The sequence below is a fragment of the Doryrhamphus excisus genome, linkage group LG19 (assembly GCF_037039965.1).
Source record: "Doryrhamphus excisus strain RoL-2023G ecotype Guam linkage group LG19, RoL_Dexc_Guam_v1.1, whole genome shotgun sequence".
In the NCBI taxonomy this organism is placed as follows: domain Eukaryota; kingdom Metazoa; phylum Chordata; class Actinopteri; order Syngnathiformes; family Syngnathidae; genus Doryrhamphus; species Doryrhamphus excisus.
In genome coordinates this window covers 7,220,092-7,243,210 of record NC_136375.1, presented here as the reverse complement: position 1 = coordinate 7,243,210, position 23,119 = coordinate 7,220,092, and the positions used below count along the sequence as shown (strand labels likewise).

The window sequence follows — 23,119 nt, the reverse complement described above, 5'->3', positions numbered from 1 at the left end:
AGCTGTCATTCTTCCGGGCTGCACGGTGGTCGAGTGGTTAGCACGCAGACCTCACAGCTAGGAGACCAGGGTTCAATTCCACCCTCGGCCATCTCGGTGTGGAGTTTGCATGTTCCCCGGGGACTCCAGTTTCTTCCCACATTCCAAAAACATGCTAGGTTAATTAGTGACTCCAAATTGTCCATAGGTATGAGTGTGAGTGTGAATGGTTGTTTGTCTATATGTGCCCTGTGATTGGCTGGCCACCAGTCCAGGGTGTACCCAGCCTCTCGCCCAAAGACAGCTGGGATAGGCTCCAGCACCCCCCCCCGACCCTCGTGAGGAAAAGCAGTAGAAAATGAATGAATGAATGAATGTCATTCTTCCCAAAGATGTTTGAAACCCTTTAAGTTTAGACAAAACACATTGAAAGTCAGAGCTTTTCTTCCTGTCACTCACACCCACCAAAAGGTTTGTAGGGATATGGATGTTAAAGTTGTAGTTTTAGCATTTAGTGTCATCTACAAGTTATTTCATTGATATTGAAAACATGATGTCAATTTTGTCCTATTTTTATATTTTTTATTCAGATCAATATGTTGGATATATAACAGATGCCCCCCCCCCCCCCCCCCAACCCTCAGGTCCTGGACCAAGCCTCTCAGACCCAAACCAAGCTAACAGCCACCAGCAACCAGCTGAGTCGCGACATGCAGAGCCACCTGGTGTCCATCAAACTTCTCAACCAGCTGCTGGAGAGATACCAAGATCAGGTGGACGGCTGGAAGGACGTGCTGGAAGAAAGCGAAGAGAAGATGAAGACTCTGACAGAGGATCAATACGATGTTAAAGCTACAGCACAGCAGGTCAACACCACCGTGGCACTTAGGTGAGTCGCCAGACCACGGATATGTTCTCTTGATAACAACAAGCCCTTTTAGTCATCTGCCTCATATGGAATCCATTATGCATGCAGTAAGAACAACAAGTCCAAAACTATGATTGATGGCGTTCGTCATCCATATGGCTGCTTACATCTTGTAGCTACATATTGGCGGGGAAATCATTCATCTATGTTATCTGCTCTCTAGTACCATGTGGATTGGTGCCCTGCAGAGAAAATCAGACGAGGAGACTCTGGTCCTCCAAAAGTTGACCAGCGACTGGCAGAACTACAGTCAGGTTCTCGGCCTGGTCAAATCCAACACCAGCAGCAATACGCAAACTTTACGCTCCCTCCAAAACAGCATCATAGCAGACCACCAAAGAATGGTCATGTCCTCAGAGATGTACTACGATCTTAGTCAGCAGGTATGTTTGGTATGTTTTCGTACTAGCTAGCAACATACGTATTACAAGTAGCGGTAAAGATAGAAACTCCTAAGAAATGTGACTGATGAATTAGTGACTACAACGACTGGATTTTGGCTATTAATCTAGTCAACAACAAACAAACCGAATACATTTTTATGTAAGCACTCAGAAATACGCAGTGCACTTGAACGCCTTCTTAATACACGGGCGCAATGCCTAAAAGGACACAGATATAGAGTTGTTCATCATTCTCTTTGCGTTCTATGAACAAATAAACCACATAATAAAATGGATTTAAATATTCTGAGGCACGGCGATGAAGTGGTTAGCGCGCAGACCTCACAGCTAGGAGACCAGGGTTCGATTCCACCCTCGGCCATCTCTGTGTGGAGTTTGCATGTTCTCCCCGTGCATGCATGGGTTTTCTCCGGGTACTCCGGTTTCCTCCCACATTCCAAAAACATGCTAGGTTAATTGGCCACTCCAAATTGTCCATAGGTATGAATGTGAGTGTGAATGGTTGTTTGTCTATATGTGCCCTGTGATTGGCTGGCGACCAGTCCAGGGTGTACCCCGCCTCTCGCCCGAAGACAGCTGGGATAAGCTCCAGCACCCCCGCGACCCTCGTGAGGAAAAGCGGTAGAAAATGAATGAATGAATAAATATTCGGAATCTGTCTATATTGTCCCATCTGTAAAACTGTCCATTCTTCACAGAGGCTGAGTCACCAATGCATTGATGTGTCGTCTGGCCGTACAATAACTGAGACAGTGCATGATTTGTGGCAATATTCATCAAAAACTGAATCCTATGAAAACCGTGCCATACGAAAACCGAGGGTCCCCTATAATGTCATTATGGGAGATCTTCGGAATGTTACCGTGGTGATAGGTGATGACTAGGGAATGTCTTTTTCAGGTGATGAACCTGCAAATGCAACTGGACAATGTCACGTCTTTCATGGATGAACATGAGGAGAACATGCATGACCTACATTACCATTCCAGGTATTTCAAGCTCTTTTGTGACTTTAAAGGTTATTTTTTTAACACTTTTAAAGAAGTCTGAAGAGGGCCCATCATAGTGTATTAGAAGTCCAGTATACTTTTGCGGCCCCCGACGTCACTTCCTGTCCTCCAAACACACAAGCAACTTTTATTTCTGCATTTTCAAAGCTTATTTTCTCTCATTATGTCCACTATATTGAATAATAAGAGTGCAAATGTGACTATAGGGGTGTTATTTCATGTTTTGAGGGCTCTAATAATGTTGATAACTGTGTGTGAATGGTTGCTTGTCTATATGTGCCCTGTGATTGGCTGGCCACCAGTTCTCTGGCCCGAAGACAGCTGGGATAGGCTCCAGCCCCCCCGCGACCCTTGTGAGGATAAGCGGTTGAAAATGAATGAATGAATGAATGAATAATAATGGTAATAATGATAAAGATTATAACAATAATGATAATAATTATAATAACAATAATAATATTACAATAATAATAACAAGACAGTGGCATGAACATGATTATATCATGAAAAAAGGGGTAGGCATTTATTATAAGCTTTTGCTTCAGCCTACTCCTTTTGGGCTGGTGATCAGATAGTTGAATACAGATGTAAATAATGGAAAGTTATATTTTGATTGGTGTAAGAAATGCACTGTAATGTTTCATACATTGGCCCAAATAGAATAAAATAAAAAAAGTGCCTTTAGTTTGCAGTCTGTTGTTCACTGAATAAAAACAAAACCATCAAACTTGCATCTACCTTCCACCTCTGCTTATTGTTATTTTTAGATATTACGAAAACCGGACTGGCGAGCGTTTCTCCGCCTTAGATGGTCGTCTGAACTCCATCGAGATGGAAATTGACACCATATCCTCCAGCATCAACGCCACCGTCACGCACGTCCAGAGCATGTACAAGTACATCAACATTGAGAGCTCCACCTGCCAGAGTCGCCTGGGAAGACAAACTGAAGATCTCCAGGTTGCGTCCACACACAAACACCAAACATTTCCCGATATTCACGTTCTAATAGGTTCCTTCGTTTGCAGAACTTAAACAGCAGCGTGCTGTTACTTCTCAATTCGGCCGACACACTGAGGCAGCAGAACATGTTGCTAAATATTCGTCTGGATGTGGATGTCAGGAACCTGTCGATGGTGATGGAGGAGATGAAGTTGGTGGACACGCACCATACACAACTGATCAGTAACTTCACTATATTAAGAGGTAGGGAAATACTGTTCAAATCCTGTGTACAACTTCAGCTTCATACATCTATCTTCTCAATAGGTGCTCCAGGACCACCAGGGCCCAAAGGGAACCGTGGAGAGACCGGCTCCAAAGGACCTGTGGGACTAAACGGGATGAAAGGTGATCCTGGCCCAATAGGAACCCGTGGATCCCAAGGAGAAAAGGGCTTTTTTGGACCCAAAGGTGCAGCAGGCCAACCCGGCCCTAGCGGCAACAGAGGAGCCTTCGGCAAGGCAGGAGTTAAAGGATCTCCCGGTCAACCGGGACCACGTGGTGAAAGGGGCCAAAAGGGTGATAGAGGCCCACTTGGTAAACCTGGCACCCCTGGACCAAGAGGCCCGTCAGGGATCCAGGGTCAGGCCGGACTACCTGGAATAATCGGACCGGCTGGGCCTAAAGGAAAACCAGGACCAGCTGGGCCACCTGGACCACCAGGGATTCCTGGCCCTCCAGGAGAACACCATCAAGCCAATACACAGCAGCAAAGCGAACCTGCTGTAGGACCCAAAAGACAATAAAGGGGATGGATTAGGTTTGGACGTGACTTTTGATAGACCTGATCCGAACAGGACATTCCCAATTAATACTCTACTCCAGTGATTTTCAACCTTTGAGCCACGGCACGTTTTTTTTACATTGGAAAAATCTTGTGGCACACCACTAACCAAAAATGTTACAAAATGTCACCACGACCTCACACGTTCATCAAAAAGTCTATGGGAGGAACAAGGTAGGTGTTGCCACACGGACCAATATTACATTGCTATGCTAGTCTTTACACCACAGACACTCCACAGTAGCCATGTTTTTACATCACCACTTTTTCTCTTTCCGAATGACCTTTCGGGAAACAATGGTATCCATGGAAAGGAATATTCCAATCTCTTGTCGACATGCGCCGTGAAAATCAACCAGAATAGTCAATAGGGCATGCCCAGTAAAACGTAAACATCAACATCACGTGATACCGACTTCCCCAAGTTTTTCTTTCACTTGTTGGAATAACTCCGTATTGACAGTTTTTCGTCTGTCCAGTCTTGAAATTTAGTTTGAATCAAAAACAAACTTTGCTTAGTCCAATGCCGATTGCTGGCCTCCATTTTTAAAAGTGAAGAACGTCTGGATCTGCGTTTATAATTAAACTCAGGACATGTTTTATATAGATATATATTTTCTTTTTTAATAAAAGTGGACTTGTGAATGGCGTATAGAAGGGTTTAGATTCTGTTCCACAGATGGCGCTAATGCACACGAAAGCTGCTTGCCAACCGCCAATAAACAACAGAAGAAGAAAAACACCACAAAGAAGAACGCAATCTGACAACTTTCCGTTTGAGCGGGTACAAGATACCTCAATCGGATTACTTAAAGGAATATTATATTTCCGTTTGAGCAAATAAACCAAAGTGAATTGGAATATTTGGGTCCATGTATATTATTGACATAATGGCTATTGACATCATATTTGCCGATTAATAAATGTTAATTATAAAAAGTGATAATTGGATAATTCCTCACGGCACACCTGACGGTTTCTCAAGGTACACTAGTGGTTGAAAATCACTGCTCTTAGTCCATGCTGATGAATCATGGCTGATATTAATGATCATTCTTTGCAACTGTTTTTCAGAGCAGGTACTCTGAAGTCAACATGCATCTGCTGTGTGAAATCAAATTAGTGAGTCCGATTGAAGAAGTTCACCATCTGTTGGAAATCGGGGGGGGGGGGGGTCATTTATATATCAGGCATAAAACTACAACTGGTGAGTGTTGTCATGACATGCGACTGGCTTGCATCGAACAATAAAAGTCCACATTGAAGCGGTGGTCTCGCTTGTATCTTGACATTGTTATTGTTGCCTCGTGAAGGAAAAGGAGCGGCTTTTATTATTAACACAAAACACATGCCAGGACCCTCCCTTCACATTTCTGCGGTTTTCCACCAGTTGCTTTCAAAGGACAATCTTAAATGACTCTTGCTCTGGGAATCTTGCCAAAAATGTACACTTTACACAATAGACTTAACATAGATTTAGCATACGTTTCAAGTGACTGGATGCTGAAGAATGATTGCCTTAAACCCGCCATCAGCATGAAGTTGTCTTCATATCACTTACTGTAATATGCAACGGTTCATGTTTCAGGCACCATCAACCCTTGGTTCGCTTAAGAAACACAAGGGAATCTTTCCAGTGTTTTGATTGGCTCAAACCTCTTGATAGTTTAATTTTTCAGGTCTATCTGAGCATTATTCAAGTGCAAACCTTTTTAAATGAGTTTCACATGTCTCAACTCAAGAATGATGCTGACAGGAATAATACATTGCTGAATATGGATGCTGACAAATCAAATGGAAGACACTAATAAATGAAATCAAATATCTGCACGCAATACCCATGCCTAAAAAACACCCATATAGTCCTGCCCCAAGGCATGCTGGGTAGCCTGTGGTAATCTTTCTCACAAAATGTTGCTGTTTTTGTGACAGTTTTTGCTTCATTGCATAACGTGTTGATTAGGTAGTCAGAGGAGTAAACAAGGAGGCATGAACATACTATTGATGTCCAATTTTTATTGTTCATAGACTACCCAGCATGCCTTGTGGCTATTTGGGAATAACATTTTTAAGTTACATGTTATGTTTATGGCGACATGGTGGTCGAGTGGTTAGCGCGCAGACCTCACAGCTAGGAGACCAGGGTTCAATTGCATGTTCTCCCCGTGCATGCGTGGGTTTTCTCCAGGTATTCCGGTTTCCTCCCACATTCCAAAAAACATGCTAGGTTAATTGGCGACTCCAAACTGTCCATAGGTGTGAATGTGAGTGTGAATGGTTGTTTGTCTATATGTGCCCTGTGATTGGCTGGCCACCAGTCCAGGGTGTACCCCGCCTCTCGCCCAAAGACAGCTGGGATAGGCTCCAGCACCCCCGCGACCCTCATGAGGAAAAGCGGTAGAAAATGAATGAATGAATATTAAGATGTTACTGTATTGAGTTGCGATTGCGGAGTGTTGCCATTTAGTTTGACACCCCCGGTTTAGATGTTTTTTTGTTTTTGGAGGGATTGGTCAGCAGAAAATGAAGGATGAGTCATGAGCTTTAAAAACCGTCTATATAACACACTTGCATGCATGTGTGTTTGAGCGCAGACACACTTCCACAGTCGGAGACATGAGCTCAGTGCAGACTGGCCAGGTCCCCAAAGACCTTGTTCCACAGACAGCTGGAACAACACATGCAGTCCAGTCAGGTTACTGTTATTGTTTGTGGGAACGATGACAGCAGTACATCAGCACCATAGACTGTTGGTGGAAGGTGAACATTGGACGCCGTAAAAGGTTAGCCAAAGAGGGACTTGTCCAGATACAGTATAAAACACGAAGGAGGTGTATCATGATGTGACCCTCCCAAAACCCAAAACAGTCTCTTCACTCTTTCCGACTTCCTCAGCTAGTCTAAGACCTCCACCCTTATACTCATTTATTCCCTCAAAAAATGGGAACAAAATATTCATTCATTCATTTTCTACTGCTTTTCCTCACAAGGGTCGTGGGGGGTGCTGGAGCCTATCCCAGCTGTCTTCGGGCGAGAGGCAGGGTACACCCTGGACTGGTGGCCAGCCAATCACAGGGCACATATAGACAAACAACCATTCACACTCACATTCATACCTATGGACAATTTGGAGTGGCCAATTAACCTAGCATGTTTTTGGAATGTGGGAGGAAACCGGAGTACCCGGAGAAAACCCACGCATGCACAGGGAGAACATGCAAACTCCACACAGAGAGGGTGGAATTGAACCCAAGTCTCTTAGCTGTGAGGTCTGCGCGCTAACCACTCGACCGCCATGCAGCCCGGAAGAATGACAGTTAGAAGCCAAAAACATACCACTTCCACACGTAATGGGGGGATTTTTTTCCCACTCTATCATGTCATGCTGTGGCTGACTCCTCCTCATTCACAGAGATGGCCGAGGGTGGAATTGAACCCTGGTCTCCTAGCTGTGAGGTCTGCATGCTAACCACTAGGCCACCGTGCCACCCGGGAACAAAATATATATTATATATTCAACAATGAACAGTTAAAAGTCTAGGTACATTTTTACATTACATTTTGACATTTTTTTACACAAAACCTCACGCAAATATACAAAAGATACAAAACCGGATCTCCTGACTGTGTGATCAACACGCTAACCACCAGGCCACCATGCGTCTGACACAAGATTTGACCCAAATGTTTGGTTTTGGAAATGGTGCCGGTTAACCTGCTCTAGCTGTGGTGCAAAATTGCAAAAGCTGATGCCTGAGTCTACTTCCTGTACATGAACAAGCACTAAGTCAGACCTATGCATAACCCTCATAGAGTGTTTTTAAGAGGAGCTGTTGCAATACCAAATCTTCATTTCCCTCCCTGCATTTACAATAACAGAGTCCAGCTGCTGAAACTCATGTTTGCTCATGTCCTGTCCTCTCACGCTGCTTTATTTCAACTTGTTGATCCACCTAAGCATCTCCGCGAGAGAGAAACAGGATGTTGGTGATTACAAATCCAAATAAAATGTCTGTGTTATGCAACCAGGGTTTACACGCTGCCATATGTTAAAAAAAAAAAGAATTGATATCATGCACCGACCGCCCTCGGCCATCTCTGTTTGCATGTTCTCCCCGTGCATGCGTGGGTTTTCTCCGGGTACTCCGGTTTCCTCCCACATTCCAAAAACATGCTAGGTTAATTAGCGACTCCAAATTGTCCATAGGTATGAATGTGAGTGTGAATGGTTGTTTGTCTATATGTATAGGAAATATGTAAAGGAAATAATTTGAAGGCTACCGTTTAGGTCGCTAGCTCTCTAGTTTGCGAGTTAGCATGTGTCTCAAGACCCTGCAGTTGCGCAATATGTTGTAAATAAAAAGAGTATAAATGTGACTATAGTCGTGTTTTGTCATGTCTACAGGGCTCTAATAATGCTTTGTTCATTTTAATCTGAAAAAAATAATTTGTCTACCCACCAACTATATGTGGTTTCTTAAGTTTTTATTATTATTATTATATTTATTTATTTATTACTGATTGGTTGATTTTCTTTATTCTTGATTTGTTTATTTATTTTTCATCTTATTTTGTGTAGAAAAATAAAAAGTAAGATATTTGAGAACAGTGGAATGTTTTATCAGAGCTTTTCTTGTAGAAAATCGGAACCAAAGCAAAGTTTATTCATTTTTCTGTTTTTAATAAATGCGTTTTTTTGTTTTTTTTTGAAAACCTGCGACGGCCCAGTCTCGCCCAGACCCTAGCTCCAGTGGCCCCCAAGTAAATTGAGTTTGAGACCCCTGACCTAAACGTATCATCTGTGAAAAGCAGGATCAACTATGTGAATCCCTGTCCAACATGTCAAATGTCATTCATTTATAACCAAATTTGCAGCCAAACTGAATGGGATCTTTCTTGTTTCATGGAAATCCGGTACACGTTTGTTACATAATTAAGCTAACGAAACAGAAATCAAAACATCTTTTGCTCATTGAGGGCATATTTTCCCCCAAATGTGAGTGGACACGCCAGTTCACCACCAACATGGCGGCGACAGTATTTCAACATGACACTACACAAGTAGTGTGTTGTATATACAAACGCATGTCAATCCATACAGTCATTTCCACAAGGATGACATTTTGGGTTAACCTACAAACATAACCAGCTGTACTGCCGGGGATGTGGAGTCTAGCAAGCATCATGAGATAATTATGGGATGTTTTCAAAGTCACTTCCTGAAACATGCAACCATATATATATATACAAGCACCCACTTCTAGAAGACAACTCCAGACTATTTACAAATGCTGTCTTGTTTTGGAAACTTGACAGATGTTGACAATAAGTCATTCTGTACAAACTTTTTCTAGCGATAGTCACATCTAAATTAAAGGATTAAGGTCCAATTTTTGCCTGGAAATTTACTGTCCGATCTACATTCCAGACCTCACCTATAGTCATGAGTATTGGGTAGTGACCCAACGGACAAGACTGCAGGTAAAAGCGGACGAAATTAGTTTTCTCCATAGGATGGCTAAGCTCTCCCTTAGAGATTAGATGATAAGCATTGTCATCTGGGAGGATGGCAGTAGAACTGTTGCTCCTCCACATTGAGTGGAGCCAGATGAGGTGGCCTGGGCATCTGGTCAGGAGGTGTTCAGGGCACGTCTGACCAGGAGGAGGCCTCCGGAAAGACCCAGAAAATGTTGGCGAGACTATGTCTCTCAAACCTTGGGATCTGCCAGGAGGAGCTAGACAAAGTGGGCCAGCTTAGGCCACTGCCGGTAGCCAAAAACTTACCACTTCCACACGGATAGGGAGGAAAACTATTCAGTTATTTAACTGTGACTGGGCCGCCGAATTTATTAAAAACAGAAAAATGAATAAACTTTGCTTTGGTTTCGATTTTCTACAATAAAAGCTCTGATAAAACATTCCACTGTTCTCAAATATCTTAATTTTTATTTTTCTGCACAAAATAAGATGAAAAATAAATAAACAAATCAAGAATAAAGAAAATCAACCAATCAGTAATAAATAAATATAATAATAATAATAAAACGGCAAATAATAAAAACTTAAGAAACCACATATAGTTGGTGGGTAGACAAATTATTTTTTTCAGATTAAAATGAACAAAGCATTATTAGAGCCCTGTAGACATGACAAAACACGACTATAGTCACATTTATACTCTTTTTATTTACAACATATTGCGCAACTGCAGGGTCTTGAGACACATGCTAACTCGCAAACTAGAGAGCTAGCGACCTAAACAGTAGCCTTCAAGTTATTTCCTTTAAACTTAAATAGCCAAAAACGTACCACTTCCACACGGATAGGGAGGATAACTATTAACAGTTATTTAACCTTTAACATGAACATTAATCAAACGTAATAATTTTTTCTGGGTACATGATACCATACAGCATCCATATCAAACGTGCGCGGGCCGCACTAACATTAAACTTTCATATCAAGGCGGGGGCCTCAAACTAGTGTCGGGCGGCGTGTTTGAGACCCCAGGTTTAGATTCTGTTTCCGAAAAGCTTCCGAAAAGCTGCTTGCCAACTGCCAATAAACAACAGAAGAAGAAAAACACCATGAAGAAGAATGCACCCTGACAAATTTCTGTTTGAGCGGGTACAAGATACCGGGATTGGATTGGGGAAAGGAATATTCCATCCCTGTTCAATTCTTTCCGTTTGAGCAAATATACCAAATGCAATTGGAATATTTGGGTCCATATATTCATGGCTATTGACATAATATTTGCAAATGATGATTAATCAATGTCAACTGTAAAAAGTGATATTGGATAATTCCTCACGGCACACCTGACGGTTTCTTAAGGTACACTGTGCCGCGGCACAGTAGTTGAAAATCACTGCGCTATTCTAAAACAACACCAGTATATAGTGACATATACGCTAACGCTAACCCAAGCCTGCAACCGAGGCAAAATGTTCAATGTTAACCAAAAAAACACGCAAACCGAGGTTTTACTGTATTTGAAATATATATAATATATATATATATATAATATAAAATATTTGAAAGTCTCTGTGTCTCATTGACATCCCTCCATATTTTCAAGCATTCCTTTCACGGATTCCCGAAATTGTCTCCTACATCGTCTGGAATTAACAAGACGTGTCTCCCATTTGCCAGTTGGAAATGGTTCAGGTATTTGTATCTGTAAACAATTGAGCGAGTGCATGTTTTCTTCTGAGAATCGCTGACACTTCCTCCTCTGTTTGCTCCAAGGCATTTCAAATAAATGTTTTTCAACCTTGTTGCATGCTGACCAACACCATGGCTTGTCTTTATTAGAATATCACTATGATGACTAATCAATATTACCGTTATCAATATTACTGGCTCGTAAAAGGAGGTGAGATTTATTGATGGGTAACAGAAAAGTGCAGAACTGTACTGCAGTGGGCGACTGGTTTGCACGCGCAGTGGAGCATGTCTAAACCTACCTACCACTGTGAAGTACATTGGTGTGTGTGTGCGGACAAATTAACCTAGTGTGACGTCAATATGGCTGACAGATGTTAGAGAGTCACCGTTACTATTTAAGAAGCGGCGTGACGGATCATTGTGTGACATTCGTCTTTTATAGTGGGGAAATTTGGCTGCTCCACACAAGGAAAATGCTAGAATGTGTGTATGTGTGTGTGTGTGTGTGTACATGTCTACCTCCGGCTATTATGTGGAGTGCATAGGTGTGTGTGTGGTCCTCATTCAGCATTTTCAACCAACCACCAGCAGATGTCAAGATGACCACCATGATGGTTGTTATTTTCATTCTACGTTTGTGTGTGAGTGACCAGACCACTATAAGGGGGCGGTTAGAGGGTTTTTTTTTGTGACTAGAAGTTGAGCAAGATAACAAGATAACTGTGTGCAGACCATTCGGCACCACTACTTATTATATTGCTTTGCAAATTTGACCAAGAAAGAAAGAATAAATAGAATAGACTTGGTCTCTTTTTAAGTGGATGGACATTGGGGAACTTTGGGTATCTTTAACTGATTCCATTTTTGCAAGGAATCCAAAATGAAACATTACTTAAAATTGGGAAAAACAGTTTATTTTTGAAGGTGGAGGGGGACAGCACAATTTTCTACAGCCTGATGTTTTTTTCTTGTCATTTATCCCCCAGGAAGAAAAATAAAAGACGTCCAAAATTATCCATAGGTATGAATGTGAGTGTGAATGGTTGTTTGTCTATATGTGCACTGTGATTGGCTGGCCACCGGTCCCAGGGTGTACCCCGGATAAGTGGAATAGAAAATGGATGGATGGACAGCCTGACACCTGTGACGGAGCAAAGGACACAGATAAGGCTCCTTTCCATTATGGACAACCAGAATCATCATCATTTCCGTGGCAGATTACTATCACTGTCCTGCTCCACTGAAAGACTAAGCAGATCATTCCAACACAACAGAGGGGGAGCGATAAAAGCACACACAGGACTGGACTTATTACCTTATCATATTATGTATTAATATTATTATTATTATTTGTATTGTTGCAATACAAAATTATTATCTCCCCCGTCTTGCCTTGGTTGTTGTATTTTGTGATAGTAATTAAGTGACATTTTTGCAGAGCTGCTGGAAATGTGAATCTCTCTTTGGAGATTAATAAAGTGTCAAAAAGCAGCATTCTTATTCTTATTGAATCACTGCTCTGTATTGAATAAAAAACATATTAAAGAAAGACAAACAGCGCTATCTAGTGGGTAAGAGCTACTATAGTATTAAACTTGCTTTTTCCACTTTTCTGACCTATACATTTTGTTCAAATTAAACAGATCAATTGTGCCAGAAACAGGAAGTCCATGGAAATAGAAGCAGAACGAGGTGCAGAATCAGGAAGATCTAGAAAGCTTTCTATGCGGGTTATTGTGTGTAGCTGCTCTATAGGAGTCCACAACTCAATACAAAAGCACCCAAAATGTCTTCTTTAAGGTATTTTCCCAGCATTCTTCAACACTTTGTGGACACTGGACCATCTGTGATGATGACTCAGGCTTTCCAAACAGCCTCATGGGCCACAGCACAGCTCCGGCCTTGGCGCCCAGCTAAGTATTTGTCACTTTGAATCTACATTCCCAACCTATTCCTATGTGTAGTCACAGTCAAGGCAAACCACAACACAACGGTATCCTACTCCTGAAGCCATCAAGTCTTAAAAAATCACAGGCCAGGAAAAGCATTAGCAAGGGTCCTTGGTGGCTTCCAAGCATTAGCAAGGGTCCTTCCGATTTTTGGGAAGCATGGGCGTTGGTTTGGCATGCTTCAAAAGTGAAATTAAGACAAAAAAGGAATCACTCCTTGATGAGGAAGTTAGTCCAGTGCTTGCCAAACCAAGAAATAAATCCCCTTCTCTCAACATGTATACCAGTTGTATTGTAATTGGATCTAATGCAATACAATGGATGTAACAATATTATTATTATTATTGTGGTTGTAGTTGATATTCTGTGAACAATTATTATTGCACTACAACTGTAAAATATATATCCAATATGCATTGTACACAAATGCGTGTTTATTAATCATAACATTTGTACTAACATATGACTCGTGAAGTATGAAGATCTTAGAAGTGGTAATTCCGCCATCTAGTGGTGACACACCATATTACCACTGTACAGTTTACATGATGGAAGATGACAGCCACATTTTGCGTTTAACCACAATGAACTCCAAAGCCTGTCATCCCTTCATTTATGGAGCTTAGTAAATGTTGTTTACACATTGGGATACGGGAATAAGTTCAAGTTTGTTGTTGGAATGAAATTGTTCCAAGACGTCTGCTGAGTCATATACTGGGAGGCAGAAGCTTGCAGAAGACATATTTGTTTGGAGTGGAAACAATGAACCACTAATGTAGTAGCTTTTATTTTGTACTGCGCTGAATACATACAGCATAATACTCTATATATTGACGAGACATGTGAGACATTGCACATTAATTTTGGCCTTTCTACTTTTTAATTTTTTGGGGGGAGGTCCAATAAACAAGCTTCAGTACAGTACAATCTTAGCGTATATGCAACTAATACCACTCAGATGTCAGTCCATTTGAGTATTATAATATTTGGAAAGGCAGAATTCTGAATAAAAGGTATAGCACTGGATATGCAAATATGCTGTGTAATATAGTGAGTTATGTTTTTTTGTGGATATTATACTATTTATATGGCATTATCTAATATGTTTTTGTATAAGCTATACTGTGAAATGCAGTGGTTAGGAACAGCCCCCCCCCCCCCCCCCCCACTAATAAACTTTACTAGAAAATTAAATGAAAACATTTATTAGAAATGAGGAGGAGTCAGCCACAGCATGACATGATAGAGTGAAAAAAATCCTCCCATTACGTGTGGAAGTGGTATGTTTTTGGCTTCTAACTGTCATTCTTCCGGGCTGCACGGCGATCGAGTGGTTAGCGCGCAGACCTCACAGCTAAGAGACGTGGGTTCAATTCCACCCTCTCTGTGTGGAGTTTGCATGTTGTCCCCGTGCATGCGTGGGTTTTCTCCGGGTACTCCGGTTTCCTCCCACATTCCAAAAACATGCTAGGTTAATTGGCGACAAATTGTCCATAGGTATGAATGTGAGTGTGACTGGTTGTTTGTCTATATGTGCCCTGTGATTGGCTGGCCACCAGTCCAGGGTGTACCCCGCCTCTCGCCCGAAGACAGCTGGGATAGGCTCCAGCACCCCCCGCAACCCTCGTGATGATAAGCGGTAGAAAATGAATGAATGAATATTAAAAATGATACCCACCGTTCACATCAGTGATTGTTCCGTCTCTAATGTCATTTTTTGTCCATACGAAGTAGATACTCAGCCTGCAGAGATGTAATCATAGTTCAGAAGATGTTTAAATAGTTATAAAATAATAAGAAAAAAAAGATGACTAGATAGTGAAAAATGTGGTCATACCAAAAAGCTGACGGGGTCATCTGGTTTGATCTTGGAGCATTCTTGCAAGGCTTCAGTGAGTGAAGGCATCACATACTTCATCAAGTAGTTCCTCAAAGGCAGAGCTTTAGCCTCCAAAAGCTCGTGTTCCTGCCTCTTCACCTCTTCCAGATTCTTTTGCTGATTAGAAAACAAAAACACTTCTATGAGTGCCTGGAATGTAAATTTGTGGCATGACAAATGTTGCTATTTAGAAGATAATTGTGCCCAGTTGTGCCAATATCAAATATTAGGGTAATATATTTGAAACCAGTGCCATTTATCTTGCGTACCCATTGTCCATACTGCGCCGCGATCTCAGCTAGCGAGGCCGCTTTCCTGCGTTTCCTCTCAGCCGCCTCCTCAGCCAGTTTCTGTTGCCTCTCTTTTGCTCGCCTCCTGTCCTCCTCCTCCTGCTCTTCAGGACTGAGGCCATAGTTCTTGGGAGGGCCCACCACCTCCATTATATTGTTCACGATGCTTTTGAACTCAGGATCGTCCACGTTGACCTCTGGGAAAAAAAGGGAAGAGGGACAGATTTTTCTTAGCCTTAATTGCTACTGTTTTTAATCACTAGAACCAATAAGTACGTATGTTAGTAACTTTTAGATTGTGAGAATATACGCTAGAATATACTCTTCTTTGAATAGCAGGCGGCAGATTAAGACTAAATGAGGAGCATTTTTACCATTTTTTTTGAAAAAGAGTACTGAATAATAGCCTTGGTTTAACAAGTGTTTTACTATTTGTCTGACTTCTATCTACCAATCACAGACAAGTATTTAGACCTGACAAGAGATGCTGGAAAAAACCTGATATTGGCAACTATCCCAGCTGCAAGAAACAAATTCACCTTCAATATAATTATATAAGAAAACATCAGGTCTTAACTACTATAAAGTTGTAAAAAGGAAACAATTCATATTGATTCAAATGAAAAGCAATGCCTAATTGATAACAAATAATTATATATATACATATATACACATAGTTGTCATTTAACAACCATGCCAATTTGCAATAAAAAGGGGCATATAACCCTAACCTCAATCCAATGTGGGATGAACTACAGCAGAGATGATAAGGCAAAAGGACCTCTCTCAAATCCAGCATTAATGACCTGGCAAATTATAATAATAATTATTATTATTATTAATACTAATAAATAATTTATAATTCATTCATTCATTCTCTACTGCTTTTTCCTGACAAGGGATGCTGGAGCCTATCCCAGCTGTCTATGGGCGAGAGGCGGAGTATAATAATTTATAACAATAATTAGTATTATTATTAATCAATTATATTATTATATTAGATATTATATTTATTATTATTATTATTAATAATAATAATTAATACTATATAATAATTATATAAAAAACAACTATAATAACCCTGACCTTTTGTTTGAAAAAGTTTGAAAAAGGAATTCATATTGATTCAAATGAAAAGCAATGCCCAATTGACAATAAATAATTAATATTATATATATACATATATTTGTCATTTAACAACCATGTTTTCATTTGCAATAAAAAGGGGCATATAACTCTGACCTCAATCCCATGTGGGATGAACTACAACAGAGTTGATAAGGCAAAAGGACCTCTTTCAGATCCAGCATTACTGACCTGGCAAATACTCTTCAGGATGAATAGACAAAGACCCCAGGTGTAGCAAAGGTGTGTCAATGCACTTACCTATATAAGCTGGGTATATTTCCAACTCATCAAAGTAGTCGAGTGAAGTTTCCCCAGCCCTGATCAGTTGTCTGAATCTGGACAAACGAGGAATAAACTCATCCTGGGTGAGGCCTCTTTTCTCAGCCACACTCTGAGGAAGAGCTTGTACTTTTTTAGTCAGGAACTCATCGGTTGCTTCCAGGGCGAACACAAACTCTGGAAAAAACACACTGAGGTTCAAAGCAGCTGCCGTGTAATCATAATAAGTGGGTCGATGAGTGAAATAACCTGGAGTGATGTTGTTGTGTGCGGGGGTTTTGTTGGGTCCGTCGCTGTCTGTGTCCTCAGCTGAAAGCCAATATGGTGCATCCCATTACAACGCTGGATATGGTTATTTAATATCGGGTGTCTAAGTCACTGAATGAAACCTACCACTAAACATCATCTCTGCTTGCTCGAAGGTCCTTGGGAAGCCATAGAAAACAAATCCTTGGTTCCGACATGGCTTGGAATTCAGCTTTTCCGTCAAAATTTCTAAAAGTTGGTCATCCTCCAGTCGCCCTAATCGTACCCAAAATAGCTGGTTGACATAGAGGCTCCAGACATGAAAACAACAATGAAACTTGTTTTTAAATCATACTTTTAACCTATAGAGTAATGTTATGTGACTCCTGTGTTTCATGTGAAGACGCGACACTCAGCAAGTGTCAGGTTTCAATATGAAATATGTATATTTTGATGACAAACATTACAGAATGGAGTTGTTGGAATGGAATGGAATGTGACCTGCATTGCTTTCCATGCTTGCTTTCATATTTTCCAGTTGTTTCTGTGCCATTTCTGAGTCGCTGACATCAAGTTCACTGTTGTTCATGATACCTTTCTGTGGAACGCAATCAAAATTCAGTACCTGTTATTTAATTTACCTTCAGGCCACAGCACTAAATATGAAGTATAATATGCAATTGACTGAGAAGTTTCATTAGCTTTTGGAGATTCACAGCTTGCCTTATATTATTCATTCATTCATTCATTTTCTACCGCTTATCCTCACGAGGGTCGCGGGGGTGCTGGAGCCTATCGCGGCTGTCTTCGGGCGAGAGGCGGGGTATACCCTGGACTGGTCGCCAGCCAATCACCGGGCACATATAGACAAACAACCATTCACACTCACATTCATACCTATGGACAATTTAGAGTGGCCAATTAACCTAGCATGTTTTTGGAATGTGGGAGGAAACCGGAGTACCCGGAGAAAACCCACGCATACACGGGGAGAACATGCAAACTCCACACAGTGATGGCCGAGGGTGGAATTGAACCCTGGTCTCCTAGCTGTGAGGTCTGCGTGCTAACCACTAGACCGCCGTGCCGCCTTATATTATTATACTTTATTATTATTAACTGTGTGCTAAACACTTATACAAACTCATCTGCACAACATCATGAGATTAAACACACCTAGTATTGATAGCTTGCATTATTAGTGTATTAAAGTCACTGACCAGCTCGTTCATCTTTTCTTCAATGACTTCTCGAATTTTGATGTGATGTATCCGGTAATGCTCACACAGCTTTTCTGCGATCTTACTTTTACCCACAGCTGGAGGTCCAGTAAGGCAGATTCTGATTGGCTATGGACACAGATGGAAAAGGGCAATATGTTGATTATAGGCTTCCAGTTTGTCCAATGTGTCCTTCATTAGCATCCTTAAAGTAAACTGACTAAAGTGACTTTGTTGGGAGGACTTACTAGTAGTTTCCTAGTGTGTCGGTATTCTTCCACAAGGAGGTCTATATTTTCAATCATGCCACTTTCTGCTATCCACAGGAAGTTGAATAAGTCTTTTACAATATAAGCATCCAAGCGAAGGTTAACACTGAAATACTCAAGTTCTTCTGGCTGGAATTAGACAGAAACATGACAACACTATATGTTTTAGTAGGAACAATGATCTTGTTTAGAGAAATTATTGTTATAAACAGCGTCTTCAATATTACAGAGGTGTCTCCCGGTCTTCCGTGCAGCAGATCATCAACACAAATAAGTATTGGCTGTCATTAGATGACCTAACATTGTGGCGGATGACACTACTTTACACTGTACTACCTTAAAGGCCTTTATGGTGATGGCTTCCTTCTCTGGCATTTTGTTTATGCTTCCTGGCCCAAGCACATCACTTATGACCTAAAACATACAGAGGAGAGTCTAGTTGTATCATTTTTTTGAGAAGAGGATTTAAAATAAGAGTACAACACTCAGATGTGGTATTTGTAGATTCTGCTGTAAAAACTGCCCATTTTTTAAATTTTACCCATCCAACACCAAAGAACTACATTTCTGCGGTAGTGACACAGCACCTTGATCGACTATGTAAGTATATAACTGCGCTATCAAGCACAATGTGAATCAATATCATGGTGCCTCACCCTATAGACCAGGGGTGGGCAAACTTTTTGACTTGCATTGATTTAACAAAATTGACGGGGGTCCAGACTATATATTTTACACGTAACAGTCCTCCTGGAATTACTGTATCAGTAAAAGTGTCATACAATCTGCTATATGTGATTGTATGCCTTTTTTCATTAGCACTTTGTAAACAGTAGACCACATCAAATACCGAAATTGATAAAACAGCTACTTAAACCATCAAAAGGTTGGCTCAAGCCATGATGCCATCTTGTATGTTAAGTTGCAATGAAATACTTTGGAAAGAACAAGCAGGGCCGTATTCAGCACTAACAATTCTTCATTCATTGTGATGCAGTCTCTTGGAGCAGTGTCCGCCTCGTCAAATATACAAAGTCTTTACATCAGGGGCCTCAAACACGCAGCCAAATGTGGCCCGCAGGACACTAGTTTGAGGCCCCCGCCTTGATATGAAAGTTTAATGTTAGTGCGGCCCGCGCAAGTTTGATATGGATGCTGTATGGTATCATGTACCCAGAAAAAATTATTACGTTTGATTAATGTTCATGTTAAAGGTTAAATAACTGTTAATAGTTATCCTCCCTATCCGTGTGGAAGTGGTAAGTTTTTGGCTATTTAAGTTTAAAGGAAATAACTTGAAGGCTACCGTTTAGGTCGCTAGCTCTCTAGTTTGCGAGTTAGCATGTGTATCAAGACCCTGCAGTTGCGCAATATGTTGTAAATAAAAAGAGTATAAATGTGACTATAGTCGTGTTTTGTCATGTCTACAGGGCTCTAATAATGCTTTGTTCATTTTAATCTGAAAAAAATAATTTGACCCACCAACTATATGTGGTTTCTTAAGTTTTTATTATTTGCTGTTTTATTATTATTATTATTATTATATTTATTTATTTATTACTGATTGATTGATTTTCTTTATTCTTGATTTGTTTATTTATTTTTCATCTTATTTTGTGTAGAAAAATAAAAATTAAGATATTTGAGAACAGTGGAATGTTTTATCAGAGCTTTTCTTGTAGAAAATTGGAACCAAAGCGACGTTTTTAACATTTTTTTGTTTTTAATAAATGCGTTTTTTTTGTTTTTTTTTTGAAAACCTGATGAGGCCCTGTCTCACCCAGACCCGAGCTCCAGTGGCCCTCAAGTAAATTGAGTTTGAGACCCCTGCTTTACATCAATGGTAGCAATGTGTCTCTCGGCCCCAGTATGCCAGCCCTCTTTGTGCCTCAAAAAAGATAAGGTTCTGGATCATCATTTGTTCCAAGATATTGGTCACTGTTGGCTCTCACAATATCTGCCATGATTAGCGGTAACATACATAATATAAACTCTCTATGCTGGTTGTTATGCAGACACTGAAATCAATGCAGCCAGGAAATGACCAAAATATCCAAATATTACATGTAATCATAAATGTGCCTCTTAGTAACTATTATGACATGGTTACAGCATCTTTGGATGCTTTTATATATCGAGCTTCATAGGTGAAATAGTTGAATCCCTACTATTAGTTATTGAAAAACTGCAAACACAAGGCGACTATCAAGAACAGGCAATGTTCCTGTAAGATGTGTTCACCTTTACAATGTCCTCCAGTGTGTTCTTGGAGTCATCAATAGCAAGGATGTATTTGGACTTGGGTTTGACCTCGATGACATTTTGTATCACCCTGTACAGGAATCACAGTCCATTAGGAAACCACTGGTTTGTAACACAATTTTACAGTATTTTATAGTATAGATACAAGTGCAGCACATACTGGGCAAGGTCAACCACGTGGATCGTGGGGATGTAATTTGTACCCTCTCCAAATATGGGAACTTCTGTACACTCAGACAGCCAAGACACCTATCAAGAAATAGAAACACAAAAGGAAAAACTGCATATTGTGACTGTATGATATAATGTACCTTGAAAAAGTAGTGAAAGAGATTCTCCCCCTTCCCATATTGAATACCAGCAGCCACAACGTAACCTTTCAACTTGTTTTTTTTCTGAAATGAAAAAAAGAGTATATATATTTCATGTTGTAGTATTTGGTACAGTATTAATTTTGTTGAACAATATCCTTACTCCTGTTCCCAGTTTAAGCACATGTTTCTCCATATTGTTGTGGTGTTTGAAACTGGGATGAGGTCGTCTTTTCCTGAACTCCTCCTCAGTCACCATCAAATCCGGTTCGTCCTGAGGAGGGAAACTTTATATTCAAGTCATTGTTGCTCTTTCAACAACAACAAAAACGTTCTGCATGCTAACCGTGTTCGGTGGTTTGGTCATGGCCCAGGTCATTATCGTTGAGATTAAAATGAACAATTTCTTTGACTTGAAATGTTCCCTTTCACCATGAAGGGCTACGAGTGATGAAAACAGCGTTCACATCAGACAATAATGATTTTACCATTAAGAATCATGGTGGAACCTTACCTGTCATTGCCCATGTTGCCTCTTCGATGTCAGTTAGTGTTGCATTCTCGGAGATGTTGTACACCACCACGTCACACTCTAGTAGGCGTGGAAGAAGCTCCTCTCTGGTTAGCGACTGTTGCAGAATATAAAATATTCATCCATCATAGGTGGATGGTTAAATTTCCCCACTGAGGGACGAATAAAAGCATATCTTAAATGAATACCTTTATGAAGGTGACAATGATAATTGATAAATATACACCCATCCATCCGTCTTATACCGCTTATTCTCGCTAGGGTTGCAGGCATGCTGGAGCCTATCCCAGCTGTCTTTGGGCTCACATTCACTCACATTCATACCTATGGACAATTTGGAGTCGCCAATTAACCTACCATGTTTTTGGAATGGGGGAAGAAACCGGAGTACCCGGAGAAAACCCACGCATGCACGGGGAGAACATGCAAACTCCACACTGAGATGCCCGAGTTGGGACTCAAACAGGTCTCCTCACTGTGTGGCTTGTGGTTGCTTGCGCTAACCACTTGTCGACCATGCTCATTATCATTATCTTTGTAAAAACACGTGTTTTTTGGTTCAATTCTTTTTCAGTTCTGATTTGATTTTGCTGAAAAAAATGTGTTCTGTCACGATGTGGGCTTTACCTCCTTGTGACAGCTCTTATAGTTTCCTTTCCTGCCTACTTCCTAGTTCATGCCCTTATTTTGTACTCACTTCCTGTGTTGCTCTGTTCTGTTTTCCGTTGCTTTCCATTATCTCCCGCACCTGTTTCCCATTATCTGTCATGCCTATTTAGTTCAGGTGCGCGCTCCTTTAGTTGTTGGGTCATTGTCGTTATGTTGGACATGCTAGTCAGTGGTGCTTCTGCAATAAATACATTTTTACCTTGGGTAAAATTGTAAATTGGGTCCTCATCTCTGCGTCCTGGGGTCGATACACTACACGACCATGCCCGAACGTGACAGTGTTCTGTTTTAACTTTGAACTTAACTAGCAGCTCTCTGAAATATAGGAGTTGAAGTGTACAACATGATGCTAACATTCTCTGCATCGACTCACCGCGTATTGCTCCAACAAAAAGTTTGCTTTCTCGCAGCAGTGGGCAGACACAGAGCCGACCACCTGGAAGGCAGGTTCCCCGGCTTGCGGGAGGGTGTAATCGTCGTCGTCCTCATCTTCTATCTCTTCGACTCTCTCTCCGCACGTCGATAAATACTGTACAAGTAAAACAAGTAACAAGTAAAAAAAGTTATCGTAAACATCACACCGTGTTTGCGCGTCACCTCAGCGATGTATTTGGAGGAATATTGGTCAACGCCGTTAAAAAAAATACGTCTGGGGCGCTTTTTGTCACCCATTTTGAGAGGGAGGCAACACGGTTGCTAATGTATGCTTTCGTTAGTACAAATGGGTAAAAAATGTTAGGAAGATGAGTTCTTTGCGACAGGACGTCCTTGTTTTGGTTATTACTGTTTGAAATGGTCACCCAGGAGA

The 23,119-nt window shown here is 40.9% G+C and overlaps 2 protein-coding genes across 2 annotated transcripts in view; one reads left to right on the top strand and one right to left on the bottom strand.

Moving 5' to 3' along the window:
* The window catches only part of scara3 (scavenger receptor class A, member 3), a 23,521-nt gene extending 17,686 nt beyond the window's left edge, over positions 1-5,835 (top strand). Inside the window, exons 7-12 of the mRNA XM_058057863.2 lie at positions 624-868; positions 1,071-1,290; positions 2,212-2,300; positions 3,089-3,281; positions 3,350-3,527; positions 3,591-5,835. Of these exons, the coding sequence (XP_057913846.2) occupies positions 624-868; positions 1,071-1,290; positions 2,212-2,300; positions 3,089-3,281; positions 3,350-3,527; positions 3,591-4,069 (1,404 nt within the window). The 3' untranslated portion in view covers positions 4,070-5,835. The remainder of the gene's footprint in view (positions 1-623; positions 869-1,070; positions 1,291-2,211; positions 2,301-3,088; positions 3,282-3,349; positions 3,528-3,590) is intronic.
* LOC131107640 (adenylate kinase 7) lies at positions 626-23,119 on the bottom strand. The gene is made up of 19 exons (XM_058057862.2): positions 22,909-23,119; positions 22,685-22,840; positions 21,625-21,739; positions 21,457-21,551; positions 21,274-21,384; positions 21,111-21,194; positions 20,960-21,048; positions 20,779-20,869; positions 18,874-18,951; positions 18,517-18,666; positions 18,269-18,397; positions 17,550-17,646; positions 17,196-17,324; positions 17,052-17,111; positions 16,782-16,979; positions 15,375-15,592; positions 15,064-15,222; positions 14,905-14,969; positions 626-773 (listed from the first exon to the last, which is right to left on the bottom strand). Exons 1-18 carry the CDS (start codon positions 22,981-22,983, stop codon positions 14,937-14,939), a joined length of 2,067 nt encoding a protein of 688 aa, XP_057913845.2. The 5' UTR covers positions 22,984-23,119; the 3' UTR covers positions 626-773; positions 14,905-14,936.

What these genes read in the sequence shown, in the direction of transcription:
- LOC131107640 (XM_058057862.2), bottom strand. Translation starts at nt 22,983, where the DNA reads ATGGGTGACAAAAAGCGCCCCAGACGTATTTTTTTTAACGGCGTTGAC. An exon ending in ACACAACAACATCACTCCAG is followed by an intron (nt 16,980 to 17,051) that starts GTTATTTCACTC and finishes TGTTTTTTCCAG; the next exon opens with AGTTTGTGTTCGCCCTGGAA. An exon ending in AATATACCCAGCTTATATAG is followed by an intron (nt 15,593 to 16,781) that starts GTAAGTGCATTG and finishes TTTTTTTCCCAG; the next exon opens with AGGTCAACGTGGACGATCCT.